The sequence below is a fragment of the Prunus dulcis genome, chromosome 8 (assembly GCF_902201215.1).
Source record: "Prunus dulcis chromosome 8, ALMONDv2, whole genome shotgun sequence".
NCBI classification, from domain to species: domain Eukaryota; kingdom Viridiplantae; phylum Streptophyta; class Magnoliopsida; order Rosales; family Rosaceae; genus Prunus; species Prunus dulcis.
The window spans coordinates 12480234-12500865 of NC_047657.1; the positions used below are offsets into that span (position 1 = coordinate 12480234).

The 20632-nt window shown below is 38.1% G+C and overlaps 3 protein-coding genes and 1 non-coding gene across 4 annotated transcripts; all 4 read left to right on the forward strand.

The window, feature by feature from the left end:
• The first annotated feature begins 275 nt into the window (after positions 1 to 275).
• TRNAR-CCU lies at positions 276 to 348 on the forward strand. The gene has a single exon. It is a non-coding gene; the product is annotated as a tRNA-Arg (tRNA).
• Positions 349 to 386: 38 nt separating this feature from the next.
• On the forward strand, positions 387 to 2290 carry LOC117637499 (EKC/KEOPS complex subunit Tprkb). The gene is made up of 7 exons (XM_034372403.1): positions 387 to 442; positions 541 to 646; positions 1143 to 1209; positions 1328 to 1450; positions 1548 to 1631; positions 1734 to 1826; positions 1921 to 2290. The coding sequence occupies exons 2-7, from the start codon at positions 579 to 581 to the stop codon at positions 2005 to 2007; spliced, it is 522 nt and encodes a 173-aa protein (XP_034228294.1). The 5' UTR covers positions 387 to 442; positions 541 to 578; the 3' UTR covers positions 2008 to 2290.
• Positions 2291 to 3915: 1625 nt separating this feature from the next.
• LOC117636989 (protein CYPRO4) lies at positions 3916 to 8482 on the forward strand. Its single transcript, XM_034371716.1, has 2 exons — positions 3916 to 5814; positions 7870 to 8482. The coding sequence occupies exons 1-2, from the start codon at positions 4192 to 4194 to the stop codon at positions 8149 to 8151; spliced, it is 1905 nt and encodes a 634-aa protein (XP_034227607.1). The 5' UTR covers positions 3916 to 4191; the 3' UTR covers positions 8152 to 8482.
• Positions 8483 to 9797: 1315 nt separating this feature from the next.
• Positions 9798 to 11187, forward strand: LOC117638155 (probable F-box protein At4g22030). The gene has a single exon (XM_034373272.1). It carries the CDS (start codon positions 9898 to 9900, stop codon positions 11173 to 11175), a length of 1278 nt encoding a protein of 425 aa, XP_034229163.1. The 5' UTR covers positions 9798 to 9897; the 3' UTR covers positions 11176 to 11187.
• The last annotated feature ends 9445 nt before the right edge of the window (positions 11188 to 20632 follow it).

The following is a 20632-nucleotide window of genomic DNA, read 5'->3' on the forward strand; positions in this document are numbered from 1 at the left end:
ATTATTGGTTCAGGCTACAAATTCTTTTTAAGACAACACTATAGTTCATATCTCTCACTTTAGATTTTGGATAGGGGTGTTCAGACTTCCTATTATTTTCTTTCCTTATTTCTCTGTAATTGGTTCAAGCCGCGAATCTTTCTCTAATGCCTTATGCCTGGAGACCGAACTGATATCCGTCAATGTGTCTTATATAGTAACACCCATAGGCACGGCAATACATAACATAAACTTTTTTATTTATTTTGATTTAATGCAGACAAATTAACAAGTAAGCGCCTGTAGCTCAGTGGATAGAGCGTCTGTTTCCTAAGCAGAAAGTCGTAGGTTCGACCCCTACCTGGCGCGCTTAAAATAGCTTTATTTTATTTTTTGACTTCTTATAGACAAAACTGGTGCTAAAACCCTAGGCAGAGCAGCAGCCGAGAATAGGCACCTGCTGGTAAAACCCATGATGCTTTTTTGCTACTTTTTTTTTATATATTTGATTATGTATTCGCACCAGAAATTGTAAGCTTCAATTAAATTGTTTTGTTGCAGACTTGCAGTGCAAAAGCCTACAGCTTGAAGACGCAATCATGAAGGCGTTTGAGGTCAATGGGAACACTCTCTCTCTTGCTCTCTTCACTGAAGTCACCAACTCCAAGTATATATATATCTCTCTCTCTCTCTCTCTCTCTCTCTCTATTGCAACTAGCTCAACTGGGTATTGCTTTCTCATGGAAAATTCACCAAACCCAATTTCGTTCCCCTGGATTTTCCATCAAAACCTGGTTAAGCTGGAGAATAAAGTTGGGCATTTCGTTGTCATAATTTCTTTAGCACATAGATATGAATTTGTTCACTTATCTCATGCCAGTAAGAACAAGTGTTTTTTTTTCTTCTTCCGATGTATTAATTTTTGGGAACCGATGATTGCCTCTGTACTTAACATCGCTCTAACTGCAAACAAGATTGCCATCGCTTGTAAATCTAATTTTCAATCCCAAAAGAGAAAAAGAAAGTTATTGAATTTGTAGTTGAATTTGAAAGATGTTTTAATTTTAAACAGAAGTAAGAATGAACCCATCTACTTCAATTGAAGTGGAACAAAACTTATGTGTGATATATCTGTCTTATGTTGTAAAGTCATTATCTTGTAGGGAGCTGCTTGATTCTATGCAATCTGGGACACTAGACCCCGAAGTCGCGTTTCTGAATGCTTCACTGGTTTTATTCCATACTTTAACCATCCCTTTTTTTATTTTTTCCTTCAATGTTGTATTCTCTTTGCTGAGATCCTTCTTGTTGAGTTCGCTAATGTTACCTTCACCCACAATGGAAGCAGATACCAGATGTTTTTCCTTTGCTTGCAGCTGCACATAAGACACTTGTAGCCAAGTCCCGAGAGTCGCTGACAACGCGCACTCTTCATTCTGAGCTTGTTTACAATTACTCAGGATCCAAGCATGTAATTTTCTACCTATTAACTAATATGATCTGTGGCCGCCTGTTGCTTATTTTTCTCATGCTGCAAATATGTAACCCCTAGCTTTGAACGTGACTAGATCACAGAATCGTTGAAAAGATGTGGCATCTCTGAAAGCTCGACTTATGTGCTTGCCGCTCGTTTTAATGCTTCTTCTGATGAGGTAAGATCACTCTGAAAGGTGTAGTAGATCAAGCCTTGCATGGCTTCAGGATATCAGAAAATGTTAGCCATTCTGACTTTCATAATTTGTGTTGAATACTAGATTGAACAGAAAGCAGTAGAGAAACTAATCAATGGAAAAGAGATTGACTTGGAGGAGTTGGGAGGTAGAGCAGACCAAGCCCAAATACAAAAGGTACACTCTTGAGTCTTGATCACTTTTCTAGCGGCAGTTAGTTTTAATGTGTTTTTGTTTCTAGTTAGTGATCATCAACACTTTTTATTTTCAGCACTATAAGATAACTAGCGTGGAACTAGGGATATCTTCTCTTGCTGATGCCATTACTTGCCGGATTGCCTCTCGTGATGCCCTGTGAGAAGAATGAGGTTTATGTTCTGGGAATTTAGAGCTTCATTTGAAGGTGGCCAAGGAAACAGAAAACCTGTGGCTTACTATTCTTGTTTTAGCAAGTTCAACTGTCTGGTGTAATAGGTAAGTATACTTGTAGGCAAAGCTGAAATTTGGAAAACGTGATTATGCTACCTATACCCAGCAATGAACCAATGACAAAATTTGCTTGAAATCGTGGTACTAGTTTAGTTGTGAGATTGCTTGTATGAGAAAAATTCAATTGTTGATCATTATTGGTTTCTTGGACAGTCTTAGACTTGCATATCTTCAGTACTCAGTAGTGCAGGCCTGGGCATTAGGTACTTGCATTGCATTCTTGGAACAAACCCTTGATGCTTAGACGCTTATGGCATGTTGTGAGCGATTCTGACAACATTTGGACTAGATGGGTGCATAAGTATAATCACAGGGGCATGAGCATTTGGGCTGTTAACCCTTCACAAGTTTGCTCTAGAATTGGAGAAAAATCTATAAATCAGAGATTTAGATACAAGTCCCAATTGAATTTGTGGTTTGACAACTGACATCCATTGGGACCTCTTCCACCTTCTTACGAGTCCTCCTGCTACCCTGAGTTCGGGTTTGGCTCTTGATGCTAGGGTTAGTCTCATTATCCATAACTGGCAGCGGCAGTGCTCTTGGAACGGGATTTGTGATCGCAAGCCTGTTGTTCCCACAATCCATCTAAGAACGAGTTTTATTCTATGGATGCCAATTAGAGATTTGGAGGCAACTTATGATCATTTCTGGTTCCTCTGTTCTTTTATTTTTTTGGTCAGTTCCTCCTGTTCTTCTTACTCATGGCCTCTACTTGGTCATATTACTGCCAAGCTTTGGTAAGGCAAGCAAGCTTCTCAAATTGGTTGCCTATTGGGCTAGTAGTTTGGCTGCTTTAGCCCTTTGTGTCTTGCTTTGCTGGCTGGATTTTCGCCCACATTCCTTGTTATGATTACCCAAGAAAGCTTTGATTTAAAAACTTTCTTTTAATTATTTTGTTTTGTTATTGATCATTGTATACTGCTCCACTTTCCACCTTTTAGTATAATATTCTTTTTTTTGTTATTTACAATGAGAATCGAAGCCAGACACCACCTTCCCTACATCCTCCATAGCATTTCATCTCAGGTTCTTTGGCTCTTTATTCAATCTTAAAAAGGGGCTTAGGCTCCCTAAAAAAAATAAAAATCTTTTGTTGAATTTGGAGTTCATTCTCGTGTCCTATTGAAAAATATAATCTTTGTTTTAAAAATACAAAATACAAAAACTTTAATCTTTATATGCGATGTTTATGATACTTCGTAATGTATAAATATGACGAAATAAAACATCAACCTTTGAGCTAAATAAGTACTTCATATTTTTTTTCATTACAATGAAAGGGAATCGAACCTTTAATCTAGCTTAATCTTAACTCATTATCTCATGCACTAATGGCTTAGTAATCTCTCTATGGTAAATAAATAAAACGTAGTCAGTTAAACTAGAGATCTTAGTAGCATATTTGCTTACATGTAATGAGTATTTGATATATTTTCTAATTTGTTTGTGTTTACTACAAGTGTAAGTCGGTGGTCTCACAAATGTGTAATCCAATATCAAGCAAACATATTCTTTTATATTCACTCGTTATCTAATTTATTCGTGACTTTCTGATTCAAGACTTCACATATTTGAGGTAAACATATCATAAGTTTATTTATTTATTTATTTATTTTGATAAGATAGGATTAACCAACTAATCCTAACGGTTCATAAAGCAAATTTTAAACTTTTAAAAGTAATCTCTCAGAAAAGGGATTATAGTCTCACAAAAGGGATGAGAGAGGTCGATCACATCAATCAAACGCATACGTGGCATATACTCTCACAAAAGGTAGATGTACCCCGCGTTACAGCCAATCCCTTCCTTAACCAAGAAGCAAAGGCCACGTCGAATCAACGCTACGCTGAAAGCAAAGCACATATAAAAAAGCAACCGAGTCAGCAGCCAACTCTGCAAACGCTCCACAAAATCAAAACCTGTACAATTTCTTTCGCTCCCAAATTCTCAATACTCGAATTTCATTTCCCAAACAAAATCTTCGAAATTCGAAATTCGAAATTCTCCATTTGTCTTTCTGAGCTCTGAGAATTTCGAATTCCAAAAGCCATGGGAACCTCTCAGAGCCGCGAGGATCACATCACCGACTCAGACGAGTACGAGTCGGAAGAAGAAGAGGTTTCGGAAGACGAAGACCAGTACGACGACGCCGAGGAGAAGCCGCACCAACCCTCCTCGAAGCCCAAATCCAAAACCCTAGACTCCTCCATCGACGATGTCGACGCCAAGCTCAAAGCCCTCAAGCTCAAGTACGGCTCTCCTTCCTCTTCCTCTGCCGCGCAAAACCAGAACGCCGTCAAGCTCTATCTCCACATCGGTGGCAACACTCCCAAGGCCAAGTGGGTTGTCTCCGATAAGACCTCTTACTCTTTCGTCAAGACCATTAATGTCGACGGCGACGATGATTACGAGGACGACGTTCGATCGGACCGTGAGGGACAGTGGGTCCTGAAGGTCGGGTCCAAGGTCCGAGCTAGGGTTTCCACCGACATGCAATTGAAGATGTTTGGCGATCAGCGCCGAGTCGATTTCGTGTCCAAGGGCGTCTGGGCTTTGAAATTTTACACCGACGAGCAGTACCGGAGGTTCGTGACGGAGTTTCAGGACTACTTGTTCGAGAACGTGTACGGATTCAAAGCCACGGAGGAGAACAAGGTCAAGGTTTACGGCAAGGAGTTTCTCGGGTGGGCCAAGCCGGAGGCAGCAGACGATTCGGCTTGGGACTATGATGATATTGATCAAAGCCCTAAGTCGGCTACGCCGGTCCGGCCCAGCCAGGACTTGATGGAGGAGTTCGAGGAGGCAGCCAATGGAGGTGTCCAGAGCTTAACCCTTGGCGCAATGGACAATAGCTTCTTGGTGAACGACACTGGTGTTCAGGTTTATCGGAATTTCAACCATGGGATTCATGGGAAGGGCGTAGTAGCGAAATTCGATAGCGGGGGCTCGAGTTTAGGGAGATCGACGCCCAAGAAGGCTCTGTTAATGAGGGCCGAGACTAATATGCTGCTTATGAGTCCATTGAAGGAAGGGAAGCCTCAAGCTAATGGGATTCAACAGCTTGATATTGAGACCGGCAAGATTGTCACTGAATGGAAGTTTCAAAAGGATGGAACAGATATTACAATGAGGGATATTACTAATGACACTAAAGCGTCGCAATTGGATCCTTCGGAATCAACCTTTTTAGGTTTGGATGATAACAGGCTTTGTCAGTGGGATATGCGTGATCGGGCAGGAATGGTTCAGAACATTGCTGCCGCTAATTCGCCCGTGCTGAATTGGACTCAGGGGCATCAGTTTTCTCGAGGGACCAATTTTCAGTGCTTTGCTACCACTGGAGATGGGTCTATTGTTGTTGGATCTCTGGAAGGGAAGATAAGGCTGTATTCCAAGACCTCCATGAGGCAGGCAAAGACTGCGTTTCCGGGGCTGGGTTCCCCCATTGCCCATGTTGATGTAACGTATGATGGGAAGTGGGTGTTAGGCACAACTGATACTTATTTGGTTCTTATATGCACTCTCTTCACTGACAAAGATGGAAAGACCAAGACTGCATTTAGTGGTAGAGCTGGAAACAAGATACCAGCTCCCAGGCTGTTGAAGCTCACCCCTTTGGACTCGCATTTGGCAGGCACAGACAATAGATTTCACGGTGGCCATTTCTCATGGGTAAGCAACTTATTCTCTATTTAAATGCTGCAATATTTAGATCTTTTGGACATATGCATGCTTGAATAAGTTTTTTGAAGGTATATGACAGGGATTGGAAATTGTGGTCAGTGTCATTTTGGTTAGATTAAGTGCCCATCTATATTAATGACTCTTGAATGAGTTCTTCTGTTGTTAATGTTTTCTTCAGTTGGTACAGAGTTCAGTTTCATATATCTTGGTTAAATTAAATGTCAACCTACATTAATGAGTCTTGAATGCGATTTTTTCGATGTTCATGTTTTCCATATTTTTCAGATTGCTTCATATTCTACCTATAGTGTTTCTAGATGCTTGTATATCCTGGATAATTTCTATAGGTTCACGATATATTGCCATCAATATGTGCTTTATTGGTTTGATTGTGGTTATAGCTGTACTAGTTTCATACTGTAACCATGCATGGGCATAATATAACTAAACCGTGTCTTAACCAGTGCTACAAATGCTAATGTCGAAACACCAATGTCTGAGCGTTCAATGCAATTAGACAACATGAAAAGTCTAATTGGTGAAAAGTTTCATAACAGAGAACTTTTGAATTTATTGTTCTGGAAAATCATTTTGACTTATCATGCCAGAAGAATTTCATGACTAGTCTTGTTGATATGGCGTGAATTTCATACATGCGTGCAGCCCGAGAATACATTTCTTTTCCTCTCTAATGCCATCGGTGATATTTGAACTGTCATATCTGCTTTAAACAAAGTGTGGATTTTTCTGCGTTAATTGTCTTACAGATTTTATTTGAAAGTGTTAAGATGCTTATTGTATATTATGATGTTTCTCATACATCGATTAGATAGTTAACCATTTTTTGATTGATTTTTGTGGTAGCTTAATCTCAATTTTTGTTATTGGAGAATGTTGATTATTTGATATCTGCTCCCATGCTTCATTGACAACGATACTATGATATTGTTTGTCTGCCTGGTATTAAGTGTAGGCTAATATATAGCAATTTTCAGTAGCAGTGAAAATTTCTTAGTGTTTGTTACTGAAAAAAAATAAAAAATTTCTTAGTGTTGTTTCAACAAACTATAGAAGTTCTTTCTGTTTCGTGCACTGGAGTACAAAAGCAACTAACTTGGCCATACAAGACCAAATTCCCTATATAGTGAAGGGTTTAGCCAACAACCTTAGATCATGAAGGGATTAACCATAAGTCATGAAATGGATACTGGCTGTACAAAAGCAACTAACTTAGGGAATAGGCATCTAAACAGAAAGAGGAACAAACAGAAGCTAACACTAACTACTTGGACTTCTCATTTCTTATGATGTTCAAACTCTTAAATCAGGCCAATGGCTTGTTTTGCAGTGCATCATACTGTGAGAACAATCATATTGGGCTTTAGAACTATAGGTTCTGCTGCAGTAGCATAGGGTTGCTGTGGATTTTCTTGTTCCCCAATAGCAGTTCGGCAAGACTTGTTTCATTAGATATAGATATGAGATGTAAATCATTCAATTTAGTTTGTTTAATTGATTAATGCAGAGGAATTGTTTTGGTGAACGGTAATACACTGTGTGCTAGCTGCATTTTGCATAAGTGCATCAAATTTAAAGTTGTGGTTCAAACTCTTTCGAAAATGAGATCAAGCATTGAACTAGCGTTGAGGTGCATTCATTAGCTTTCACACTTGCATTAAAATGTGAATTTTTGAGGAATGCTACGTAAGTTCTGCATTTCCATAGATATAGGCTGGATTTTATGTTTCTTCTCTCGTTGCCCTGTATTTGTTCTCCTAGGCATAGACCTGTAGCAAAAAAGTGTCCATAGAAAACTCTGTGGTATTTTTAGAGTTATATAGCTTTATAAAACTGATAGAATGGAATAGAAAACTATCATTTACTTATCTCTTCCAAATATAATTAGAAGGGGAGAATCATCAAAATCGAAAATATAGAAGTAAAATGAACAAGTACCAAACAGTTCTGCCATGATTTTGAAAATAGAAGATGCATTCATTAGCTTTCTTTATTGTGCTGAAAACTTGTAATGTCTGTTTACAGGTCACTGAAAATGGTAAACAAGAGCGTCACCTAGTTGCAACAGTGGGAAAGTTCAGCGTGGTATGGGACTTTCAGCAGGTGAAGAACAGTGCCCATGAATGCTACAGGAATCAGCAAGGTCTTAAGAGTTGTTACTGTTACAAGATTCTGTTGAAGGATGAGTCCATCGTGGAGAGTCGTTTCATGCACGACAACTTTGCTTTTACAGACTCCCCGGAAGCTCCACTGGTGGTGGCAACCCCCATGAAAGTCAGCTCAATCAGTCTCTCTGGCAAGAGATGATAATACTGCCGTACCCTTTGTATATGAGAGTTAACATTGTCATCAGTCTTGTACCTACGGGATTCGCTCTAATGCTGCGTTTCAGCTGCTTGTCATTGTTACTCAGATTTTTTTTAATTTTTTAATTTTTTTCATGGCTTCTTGTTCTTAGCTTCTTCTGCTTGTATCCATGTGAGTTGTTCTAACTGGTGTTTTCATACATAAGTACAAAATAGGGTTTCTTATTAATGGTTTTTTAAAATTTGTGTTTGTACAAGTTCCGTCTGCTAACATTGAGCGATTTGATTTCTGTGTGACAAATTCGATTGTGCAATTGAATTTCGTTCAGGAATGTATAGTTCTTATAACGTACTCACGGATCAGCTCCGCCGTAGTATTATTCCATCATTTAATATGCTTTAGCGATGAAAATCTAAACTTTTTTGATTCATGAAGAAAGCACATTTAACTCTGTTCACAAACAGTCTCTGCAGTCAAAGAAGCTATGAACAAATTATCATTCAACTAACATTTTCATTTTATCTAAAGCAAACTTTAACATGATTTTTTTTGTCATTCGCTAGGGAGTGGGAAGGGAGAATATTGTATTGGGTTATCTTAAAATCGTCTTTTATGTGAATCTAAGCCGGGTGCTGAGTTTTATTGTATAACAAAATACAAGAGTTTATAACATTCTCACGGATCAGCTCTGCTGTATTATTCTGTCATTTTTTCCAATTTTTTTTGAAAAATACAAGCAACCATCTAAACTATTCTAAATTATCCTAACTTACAAAAAAGAGGACTCGAATTTAGCTGCAATGGGGCAAGCTAACCACCCAGACAAATTTGCCTAAATTAAGTATGCAAGCCTAAACCTACTTTACCTTACACAATTTGGTTATACTATTTTAATACATTTTGTTTTGTTATATTATGTGTGATTTGTGTGTAACATACAATGCTAGAAAACAAAAATAATTACTGCTTTAGGTTACTCATCAACTTCATTTAATTCTGACAATGAAAAGATGTTAACATGGTATTTGGTGACTTGTATTTTTGTGAAATAATTGTGATATTATAATTACATAAGATGATCCTTACAAATTGAGTCTTGAAAATGATATATATATATATTAAAGAGCAACTCCTTTCAACATATTTTAAAGCACTAATAGAAGCAACACCACTATTGATTCAAGTGACAAGGATGGGAATGGGACAAGTGTACCAAAAAAGAAAGACCAAACATTTAGAAGATTATAATATAATGTTGAGGTTTGAAAACCCAGTGAAGAGACCACTTCAATCAAACAGGTGGTCACAAACTTGCAAGTTGCTAGCAGCTTATTAAATTGTCGACAAGGTGAAGTACTACGCAAGCAAACGTAGGCTATCGCTATTACATGTTTGCGTGGGAGAGAGAGAGAGAGCATGAAGCCTTAGTTGACCAATCTTGAACAGAGAAAATTAAAAATAATGGAATGGGTCAGGCTGCAGGTCAGCCAATGGGCTGAGTCTTCTCTGCCTGTTCAAGCCAGTCAATATTTTCCAAATCTGACCTCTTCCTTCCCTTCAGTTTCAGCTGTGCTTCCCCACTATAAATAACACCAAATTGGACCTTCCATTTTCATCTCAAACTCTTCTCTCCTCCTACAACAACAACAACAACAAAGGCACCAAAGAGAAAAACTCAGATCCTCTTTGATTTCAATACTCTTTAACTTCACAACCAAAGAGATCCAGAAAACCCAACAAGTTTAAATGGCGTCCTTGCAAACTTCAACTCTCATTTTCTCTTCTTCTTTTTCTTCTTCATGCTGTTCTTCTTCAAGGAGATCAAATACCAATGCTGCTATCCATGTCCCCAAGCTCCCAAGAGTCCGCTTCACAGTCCCAAAAACAGCAACGAAGCTGGTGCTTGAGGGACTTCAATTGAGGGAACCAAAACATATCCTTGATAATGATTCATACAATAACCATTCTGCCATTCCAGCAACTCCTACAGCTGCTACAACTCAGCTCTATGCAATCTTAGAAGCCGTAGCAGACAGAGTTGAGATGCACAACAACATTCGCGAGTGGCGCGACAACTGGAACACGCTTCTTCTCAACTCCATCAACATGATCACTCTCTCAGCTTCACTCATGGCTGGAATTGCAGGCACTGCAGCGGGTGCTGGAGTGTCCGTTTCGGCCTTGAACATCTCCTCCACTCTTTTGTTCTCTGCAGCCTCCGGAATGCTTCTTGTGATGAACAAGTTCCAGCCTTCGCAGCTCGCTGAGGAACAGCGCAATGCCACAAGATTGTTCAAGCAGCTCCAGATCCAAATCCAAACCATGCTTGCTCTTCATGAACCTACTGAACAAGATGTGAAGGACACTATGGAGAAGGTCTTGGCACTTGACAAAGCTTACCCACTTCCTTTGCTTGGAGCCATGCTTGAAAAGTTCCCTAAAAAATTTGAGCCAGCTGTTTGGTGGCCTAAAAATATTCAATCTCAAAAGCCAAGCAAACCCAACTCCCAGATGGGAAAGATTAATGGGTGGAGTGCTGAACTTGAAGAGGAAATGAGGGAAATTATTGAAGTGGTGAAGACGAAAGACATAGAAGACTATGAGAGACTGGGGAGCTTGGTGTTGAAGATCAACAAGATTTTGGCAATCTCAGGCCCTTTGCTAACTGGGGCTGCAGCCATTGGCTCTGCTTTTGTGGGCCAGGGCTCAGCTAGTGCCATAGTGGCAGTGGCTGCAGGGTCATTGGCTAGCGCAGTTAATGCTTTTCAGCATGGTGGGCAAATTGGGATGGTGTTTGAGATGTATAGGAACTGCGCTGGCTTCTTCAACAAATTGGAGGATACAATTCAAGCCACACTTGAAGAACAAGATTTGGAGAAAAGAGAAAATGGGGAGTTGTTTGAAATGAAGGTTGCTATGCAACTGGGAAGAAGTTCATATCAGCTTAGAGAACTTGCATCAAAATCAGCTTCATCTCGTCTGGAGGGAATATCCATAGATGAATTTGGTTGCAAGCTTTTTTAAGTAGTTCATCAAATGTTGTACAAACAGCAATAGGAAAATTCATTATTTGGTTCTTTTTAGAATTTAACATCAATTCTTTGTACAATCATGTAACATAGAAGAATTAATGTCAACACAAATTTTTTACACTACAATATTCGCAGAAGAATGTGTTTGATTTTTTTTGTTTCTGCATCATTTGCTGTCAAGGATGACATAAAAACATTTAGTCTTTTGTTTTTTTATCTATCTAATTACCAACACCACTGAAATTTGTTAGTGATAAGCATTGAGCTAATTTGAGCTCAGTGTTAATTAGCCTAGTATTTCATTGTGTATTCACTTTGTCTTAGAAAATGACAAGTGTAAGGCTGAGATGCAATATTATGTGTGTGCATCCAGCTAAGGCTAACGGTCATGTACTTCATGCTTTGTGTGTGCGCGTGATTGAATAGAGGAAAAAGAATATACATATCCTTGCTCTCTGACATAGAGAGTAAGCAGAGCAGTTTTACAAATTTCTCTTCTTCCATTCCTCTCACTGCTCTCTTTGAAAAATCATCTAGAATACTAGCAAACACTCTCAAACTTTTACATGGTATCAGAGCCAGGTTCGATCGATTAAGGTCTGGGCATAAGAAATTGAGCTCTACTTAAGTTTGGTTGAGCTCAGGCGAAGTTGCAGAATGTTTGCAAAATCAGTTTTCGACTTGTGATTCATTTCATCTGAGCTAAAAGAAGGCTGGATCTGGAAGTTCTGAAGTAAGAACTTCGATCTTCTCTGGTGAGAATTACGAATTCTGGAGAATTAGAATGACGACGATCTTCAAGTCGCACGGGTTATGGAAACTGGTTGAAAATGGGATTTCGATCTCAGACTCAAAGAAGAAGGTTGAAGGAGGCTCAGAATAGGAAGTTGATGAGAAAACAGCAGCTGTCTATATGCAAGATGCTAAGGCCCTGGGCATTATTCAGACTGCGGTTTCAGATCAGATTTTCCCACGAACAGCTGATGCTGGAACAGCAAAAATGTCTTGGGATTTGTTGTATGGAGAGTACCATGGTGGTTATCAGATAAGGTCTGTAAAATTACAAAATCTGAGGCATGAATTTGAGTATGCTAGGATGAGAGATGATGAAACCTTATCTGGCTATTTGACTAGGCTAAATGATTTGATAAACCAAATGAAAACATTTGGTGAGATTCTGACTAATGAGAGACTTGTTCAGAAAGTGTTGATTAGCCTTAGCAAGCCATATGACCCTATTTGTCTGGTTATTGAAAATACCAAAAGTTTGGAGACTGTGGAATTGCAGGAAGTTGTAGCTATTTTGAAAAGTCAAGAACAAAGGTTTGATCTACATAATGTGGACACCACTGAAAGGGCATTTGCCTATCTTTCTGTGAATTCAAAAGGGCAACAAAGCAAGAATCATTCTAAGTCTCAAAAGAATTGGAATCCTAAGGGAAAACCATGGGAATCGAAAGGAAAGCCTCAGCAGAACCATTATGCACCAAATCACAGTTTTGGTTCACCACAACAGACAACTCAAGATGCTGCTAAACCACAGTGCAAGGTGTGCTCCAAATTTCACTTTGGTGAGTGTAGATATAAGGGGAAGCCTAAATGTTTTAACTGTGATAGGTTTGGACATTTGGCTAGGGAATGCACCATAGGTAAGGCTACTCAAAAGGCCAACTGTGTCAATCAAACTGAGGTGACTGGAAACCTATTCTTTGCCAATAGTGTCATTTCTGATGTGAAAATAAATGGAAACTGGTATATTGACAGTGGCTGTAGCAACCACATGACTGGAAGTGCAGAATTGCTTGTTGATATAAGGACAAATGTTTGTGGAAAGGTGCAGATGCCTACTGGAAATTTGGTGGATGTTGCAGGCATAGGCTCACTGGTGATTGAAACTAGTGTTGGCAAGAAATACATTAGAAAAGTCATGTTTCTACCTGGATTAAAGGAGAATTTGTTGAGCGTTGGTCAAATGGATGAACATGGGTACCATTTGCTATTTGGTGGAGGCATGTGCTGCATCTTTGATGGCCCCTCACTTGACAAGTTGGTTATCAAGGTCAAGATGAAAAATAATAGGTGTTNATCCTTTATCTTTAATGCAAAATGATCAGATTGCGTTAAGGGCTAGTGTGACTGAATGCACTTGGATCTGGCATAAGAGGTTAGGCCATTTAAATCTCAGAAGTCTCAAACAGTTAAGAGACCAAAGTATGGTTCATGGTCTTCCATATCTGGAAGAAATTAATGGTGTATGTGAGGGATGTCAATTGGGCAAGCAACATAGGGACTGGTTTCCTAAAGGGCAGGCTTGGAGAGCAAGAAATCCTCTGGAACTGATACACACAGATCTATGTGGTCCAATGCAGACTGAATTTATAGCTGGAAACAGATTTTTTATGCTACTCATTGATGATTGCACAAGGATGACTTGGGTGTACTTTCTAAGGTATAAATCAGATGCAATAACCTGTTTTAGAAAGTTTAAATCCATGGTAGAACTGCAAAGTGGTTTCAAAGTGAAGTGTTTGAGAAGTGATAGAGGAGGTGAATTCACATCTAGTGAATTCAGCAAATTATGTGAAGAAGGTGGCATTCAAAGACAACTAACCACAACCTATACTCCACAACAAAATGGAGTAGTGGAGAGGAAAAATAGAACTGTGGTGGAAATGGCCAAAGCAATGCTTCATGAGAAGAATATGCCTTACTCTCTATGGGCAGAAGCTGTTCACACAGCTGTGTATCTCTTAAATTGTTCACCCACCAAGGCACTGGAAAATATCACTCCATTTGAAGCATATAGTGGCAGAAAACCAGGTATTGGTCATCTCAAAGTGTTTGGATCACTTTGTTATGTCCATGTACCAACAGAAACAAGGCAGAAACTGGATGCTAAGAGTGTAAAGGGAGTTTTTGTTGGATATGCTGTTTGTGAAAAGGGGTACAGGGTATTTGATCCTTTCACTAAGAAGTTGGTTCTGTCAAGAGATGTTGTGTTTGATGAAAGTATGACCTGGAACTGGAAAGCACAGACAGATACTCAAGATCAATCTAAAACTGAGATTGATTTCAGTCTACATGAAGTAACAGAAGTAGACAACAATTGTGCTAGTCCTTGCAGCTCTCCTCAAGCTGAAGAACAAGAGAGAAATATCCATGACACTGCTGAGATCACTAAACCTTATGATCATACACCAGTTAAGTGGAGAAGCATAAATGATATTCTGGCACAATGCAATCTCTGCATTGTGGAGCCAGAGAAGTATGAAGAAGCTGCACAGGATCAGTCATGGATAAAAGCAATGGAGGATGAACTATCTATGATTGAGAAAAATGGAACTTGGGAACTTGTGAACATACCAAGTGACAAACAAGTTATTGGAGTGAAATGGGTGTTCAAGACCAAACTGAATCTAAATGGTTCAGTGCAAAAGAACAAGGCAAGATTGGTTGATAAGGGATATGTGCAGAAATCAGGAATTGACTATAATGAGACTTTTGCTCCAGTTGCTAGATTGGACACAATCAGGACCTTAATTGCTCTTGCTGCACAAAAGGGCTGGAAGTTATATCAACTAGATGTCAAGTCAGCATTCTTGAATGGAAAGCTGAAAGAAGAAGTGTATGTTGAGCAACTTGAGGGATTTGTGGTTCAAGGCAAAGAAGATAGAGTTTATAGACTGCACAAGGCTTTTTATGGGTTAAAACAGGCACCTAGAGCCTGGTATGGAGAAATTGACAGTTACTTTGCTGAGTGTGGGTTTGAGAAAAGCTTGAGTGAAGCCACTCTTTATACTAAGACAACGGGAGAAAATGATATACTAATTGTATCCATCTATGTGGATGATATAGTGTACACTGGAAGCAATCAAGGAATGTTGAATGAGTTCAAGAAAGACATGAAAGAGAAGTATGAAATGATAGACTTGGGACTTCTCCATCACTTTCCAGGAATGGGGGTGATTCAGACAGATTCAAGCATCTTTATTCACCAAAGGAAGTATGCATCTTCTTTGTTGAATAAATTTGGCTTAACTGACTGTAAGCCTGTGTCTACTCCTCTTGTAGCCACAGAAAAGTTGATCAAGGATGATGGAAGTGGTGCTGCTGATGAAGAGAATTATAGAAAGCTTGTAGGAAGCTTACTGTACCTTACTGCTACAAGACCAGATGTGATGTATGCTGCAAGTTTGCTAGCTAGATATATGCATGGTCCTTCTAATAAGCATTATGGAACAGCTAAAAGGGTGCTAAGGTATGTTAAAGGAACATTAGACTATGGTTTGATGTATGAGAAAGGCAAGAAAGCAGTGTTGGTGGGATATTGTGACAGTGATTGGGGATGCTCAATTGAAGATAGCAAAAGCACATATGGGTATGCATTCTCATTTGGAAGTGGAGTATTCTCATGGGCTTCTGTTAAACAAAACTGTGTAGCTCTCTCAACTGCTGAAGCAGAATATGTTAGTGCTTCAGAGGCTATAACTCAAGCAATCTGGCTTAGATTTGTTTTGGAAGATTTTGGTGAATTACAAGCAGATGCTACTCCTCTGAAATGTGATAACACATCTGCAATTTCCATCACTAAAAATCCAGTGTTTCATCAAAGGACAAAACACATTGACAGGCGGTATCATTTCATCAAGGATACTCTACAACAAGGGGTTATTGATTTGGTTTATTGTCCTACTAAAGATCAAGTGGCAGACATCTTTACCAAGGCTTTACCAAAGGAGAGGTTCAACTATCTTAGAGATAAGCTAGGAGTTTTATCAGCTCAAAGCTTAAAGGGGAGTGTTAGTGTATAAGCATTGAGCTAATTTGACCTCAGTGTTAATTAGCCTAGTATTTCATTGTGTATTCACTTTGTCTTAGAAAATAACAAGTGTAAGGTTGAGATGCAATATTATGTGTGTGCATCTAGCTAAGGCTAACGGTCATGTACTTCATGCTTTGTGTGTGTGCGTGATTGAATAGAGGAAAAAGAATGTGCATCTAGCAGTTTTACAAATTTCTCTTCTTCCATTCCTCTCACTGCTCTCTCTGAAAAATCATCTATAATACTAGCAAACACTCTCAAACTTTTACAAAATTTACTAACTTCTTCAATAGTTTTGTTCATTGCGATTAAGATGTTATAAACTAAACCATTCTTCAACAACCACACCACTGAAATTTCAGGAAGAAAGCACACTTAACTCTGTTCACCAACAATCTCTGCAGTCAAAGAAGGCTTTTGAAAAAAAAAAAAAATTTGTGACTTCACCTTATTTGAAAAGGAGAGAATTATTGAAACAAGAACATGGCAACGTGTCTTCGAGTGCACTATAATAAACTGCGAGATGATATTAAAACTTGGGCTACTGAGTTTTCTTGTATACCAAGATACAAGAGTGCACCTTTAAAGAATTTTCTTTCTGTACTTGTACTTGGAAGAAATGTCAGAGTATTTCATTGACAAAAACTCCGCAGAAGGTGCTAACCAAAATAAAGAGTGCTTCAAGTCACAATCTTTTGCACCTCTTCGAGAACTGATAAAAACAGTGAGAGTGTTGAGAGTAGGTAATGGTGGAGGGCAGGTCCTTCTCAATTTTTTTGGGAAGATAAGAGCTTACAACAGCATGCACAAGATTCAAAAACGGAAATCATGATCAGTGTGGAAGAATTAATTGCAGCAGAAGTTGGAATAGAATACAGAAAATTTACAAAATACAGAACTCAAAATCTATCAAAGTATTAAAAAAATAATGCACACTTGTACTAGAATAATATAGAAAGGTCTTGAATAATATAGACAAATTTAGAAAATTTGAGAGAAAGTTGACAAGTTATACTAAAGAAATCTAGAATAAGGAGAAAAATTGTGGCTGAAAATGACTTTGGAAAAGTCAATCGCATGAGCAACCGACTTTTCCAAAGCAAGCTGCCGACTTAGCTACTCTATACATACAGCTGGCAGCCCAGTTATGTATTCAAGAAAGAAAGCTGCAAACCACAGCTGTCTAACTCTCCCATTAGCCAACTCTTGTTTCTAACCAACTCAAAAGTCTTGTACCCTCCTTATTTCAATTAATAAAATAAAATTATTTGTTACAAAGTTTTTCTTTTAAAGTTAAGCTATTGTCTTGATCACCATCAATCATTTTCCAAACCTCTTCTCTCTTAAACTAACAAAAAGCATGCATATGCAGTATGGATTTAGAAATCACCTTGGCATCATCAACATATAGCGATATATTCTTGCAAGGTTCAAATTTTCTAAGATATTTTGTCAGAGAAGAAAAATGTTCCCATTCCACATTGGAGGAGCTTTCTACATCCAACTCTGGAATATGAAGTGTGGCCTTCACAAGATGTTCGCATCCATGAAGGTGTAGTTTAAAGTCTGGCAGGTTCGGAGCACGAATGCTCATGTTTCAAGTTTTTGCAACCATCCAACCGTATACTCTCAATCTGCATTGAAGATTCTGAAACCAAGGTAAAAGATTCATGACTCTTAGCTCCACTCTAGTGGCGGATTCAAGATTGTTATTCTATGGGGGTTATAATGTTAAAATTTCGATTTTTATTTTAAGATTAAACAATACAAAAATAACAAATAAAAAACACACCAAACTTATTCAATTAATAAAAACATCATTCAATAAATCAAACTCATATATATATATATATATATTATGTAAATCATAAATTTCATCAAAATAATACTTTGAATATTACCAAAAATAAGTTGCCAGTAGGAAATGGTGTTTTTACAAAAATAAGTTATTTACTCCGTAAATTACGGGTAAGGTGTTGCGTTTTAAGATATATAGGCCTTTTACACGATAACTTACCGGTAAGATATGGTGTTTTTAAAAAAACAGGCTATTTACACAATAAAATACGGATAAGATGTTGTGTTCTCAGATATATATATATATATATGCATTTTACAGTATAACTTACCGGTAAGATATGGTGTTTTTAGAAAAATAAGTTATTTACTCCATAAATTACGGGTAAGATGTTGCGTTCTCAGATATATAGGCCGTTTACACTATAACTTACCGGTAAGATATGGTGTTTTTAGAAAAACAGGCTATTTACTTAATAAAATATAGGTAAGATGTTGCGTTTTTAGATATATAGGCCTTTACACGATAACTTAACGGTAAGATATGGTGTTTTTAGAAAAATAAGTTATTTACTTCATAAATTACGGGTAAGATGTTGCATTCTCAGATAGATAAGCCTTTTACACTATAACTTACCGGTAAGATATGATATTTTTTGAAAAATAAGTTATTTACTCCCTAAATTAAGGGTAAGATGTTGCGTTCTCAGATATATATATAGGCCTTTTACACTATAACTTACCAGTAAGATATAGTGTTTTTAGAAAAATAAGTTATTTACAACATAAATTATGGGTAAGATGTTGCGTTCTCATATATATAGGCCTTTTACACTCTAACTTACAGGTAAGATATGATGTTTTTAGAAAAACAGGCTATTTACTCAATAAAATCCGGATAAGATGTTGTGTTATCAGATATATAGGCATTTTACACTATAACTTACTGGAAAGATATGGTGTTTTGAGAAAAATAAGTTACTTACTATATAAGTTACGATTAAATGTTGTGTTCTCAGATATATAGGCCTTTTACACTATAACATACCGGTAAGATATCGTGTTTTTAGAAAAATAATTTATTTACTATATAAGTTACAAGAAAGATATTACGTTTTCAGATATATAGGCCTTTTACACTATAACTTACCGATAAGAAATGATCTCTTTCAAAAAATAAGTTATTTACTCCCCAAATTACAGGTAAGATGTTGTGTTCTCAGATATATAGGCATTTTACACTATAACTTCCTGGTAAGATATGGTGTTTTTAAAAAAAATTAGTTATTTACTCCTTAAATTATGGATAAGATGTTGCGTTCTCAGATATATAGGCCTTTTACACTATAACTTCTTGGTAAAATTAGTTTCCTCCCCCTCTCTCTCTCTTTCTTCTTCCTCCCTATTTCTTCTCCCTAGCAGCTGCATCTTCTTCTCCTCTTCCTCCCCCCCTCTCTCTATTTCTTCTTCCTTCCTATTTCTCCTCCCTATTTCTTCTCCCTAGCAGCTGCCAAGAGAAACCAAGGACCTATAGGAGCTTTAGGATCATTATTATTGTCGTCCCTTACTCTCACGTACTTTAGATTCAAGGAAGTTAAAGACTTTGCACCAAGAAGGGTCTGCATGGATAAGTCATAGGATTCAAAGCAAGAAGGTGAAGTTAACAACAAATACTGAATGCAAGGGCAGCCTGAAATTAATGCGAAGAGAGACAAGGCTGTGAGTCTCACTCTTCTGATGGACAGAGTTTGTAATGAGGGCAGGCTTATAGGCTGACCGCTGTTCGCTATTGTCACGTTCTCCAAATTCAAAAAAACTAATGGCTTTGCATTGAGAAAGGTAGAGGAAAAGCAATATTGATTGACCTCATATTTATATTTGAGGCTGATATCTAATTCTTTGACTCTTCTTCCAACTGCAAAACACAACTACTCTCCAACCTTGTCTTTGTCTTCGACTGAACTCAAGGGCATACGAAGCCGGAATTTGTCCAAGCCCTAGCATTTCTGGTGGAACTCCAAACACCTGTCCAAGAAATTGATGAAGTTCGTATGTTGGAGTTGTATCATGGCAAGGTTTTCGTCGCCATGTGGTGGCTCGTCCTTGTCGAAATCTAATGCTGGGATTGAAGACCACAGCCCTGCCCATTGCTTGCAAAGAGAGCTTATGCAGATCGCAAGTTTGGTGGGAAGGAATTGGAGGAAGTGGAGGATAACAAGGACAGGTAAGTGAGGTATTGTGGTGGCGGCCTTGGAGTTTTGCTTTCCTTTCAAATTAATCTTGTTTGTTTTTGGGTGATTTGGGATTTTTCTGCCTGCTTTGCTTTCGGTAGCCATAAAGGATTTTCTTTTGTGGGGGAGTGTAGATTTAAACTCAAAATCCAAACACAGGTGAGAAGAGGTGCTGGAAAGCGTAATTTGTATATTGATAAAGTTGACTATGCTAAATTCGAGGACATGACTCCTACTAACTTAATTCACTACTGACACTACTAACAAACTGCTCAATTAATATCCAACGGTAGGTGACCACAATCTCTTGGACTCCTGTGGTCCAAGAGATTTGTGGTCACTCACCATTGAATGTAAATTCAACGGTTCACTCACTCTTGCACTCTTTTTAATAAATTTTTTTGAACCCTAGTACTGATACACCACCTCATCGTATCGTATTGTATCAGCGTACCTGTATCTGTATCCATACCCGTACGACATAGCAAACAACTAGAATATGGATACAGGATAATATATATAAATATTTAAGAATATATTATAAAAGAGTTTTTGTATATTGGGTAATCTTCTATTATATTGGCCTATGTGAGATTTTT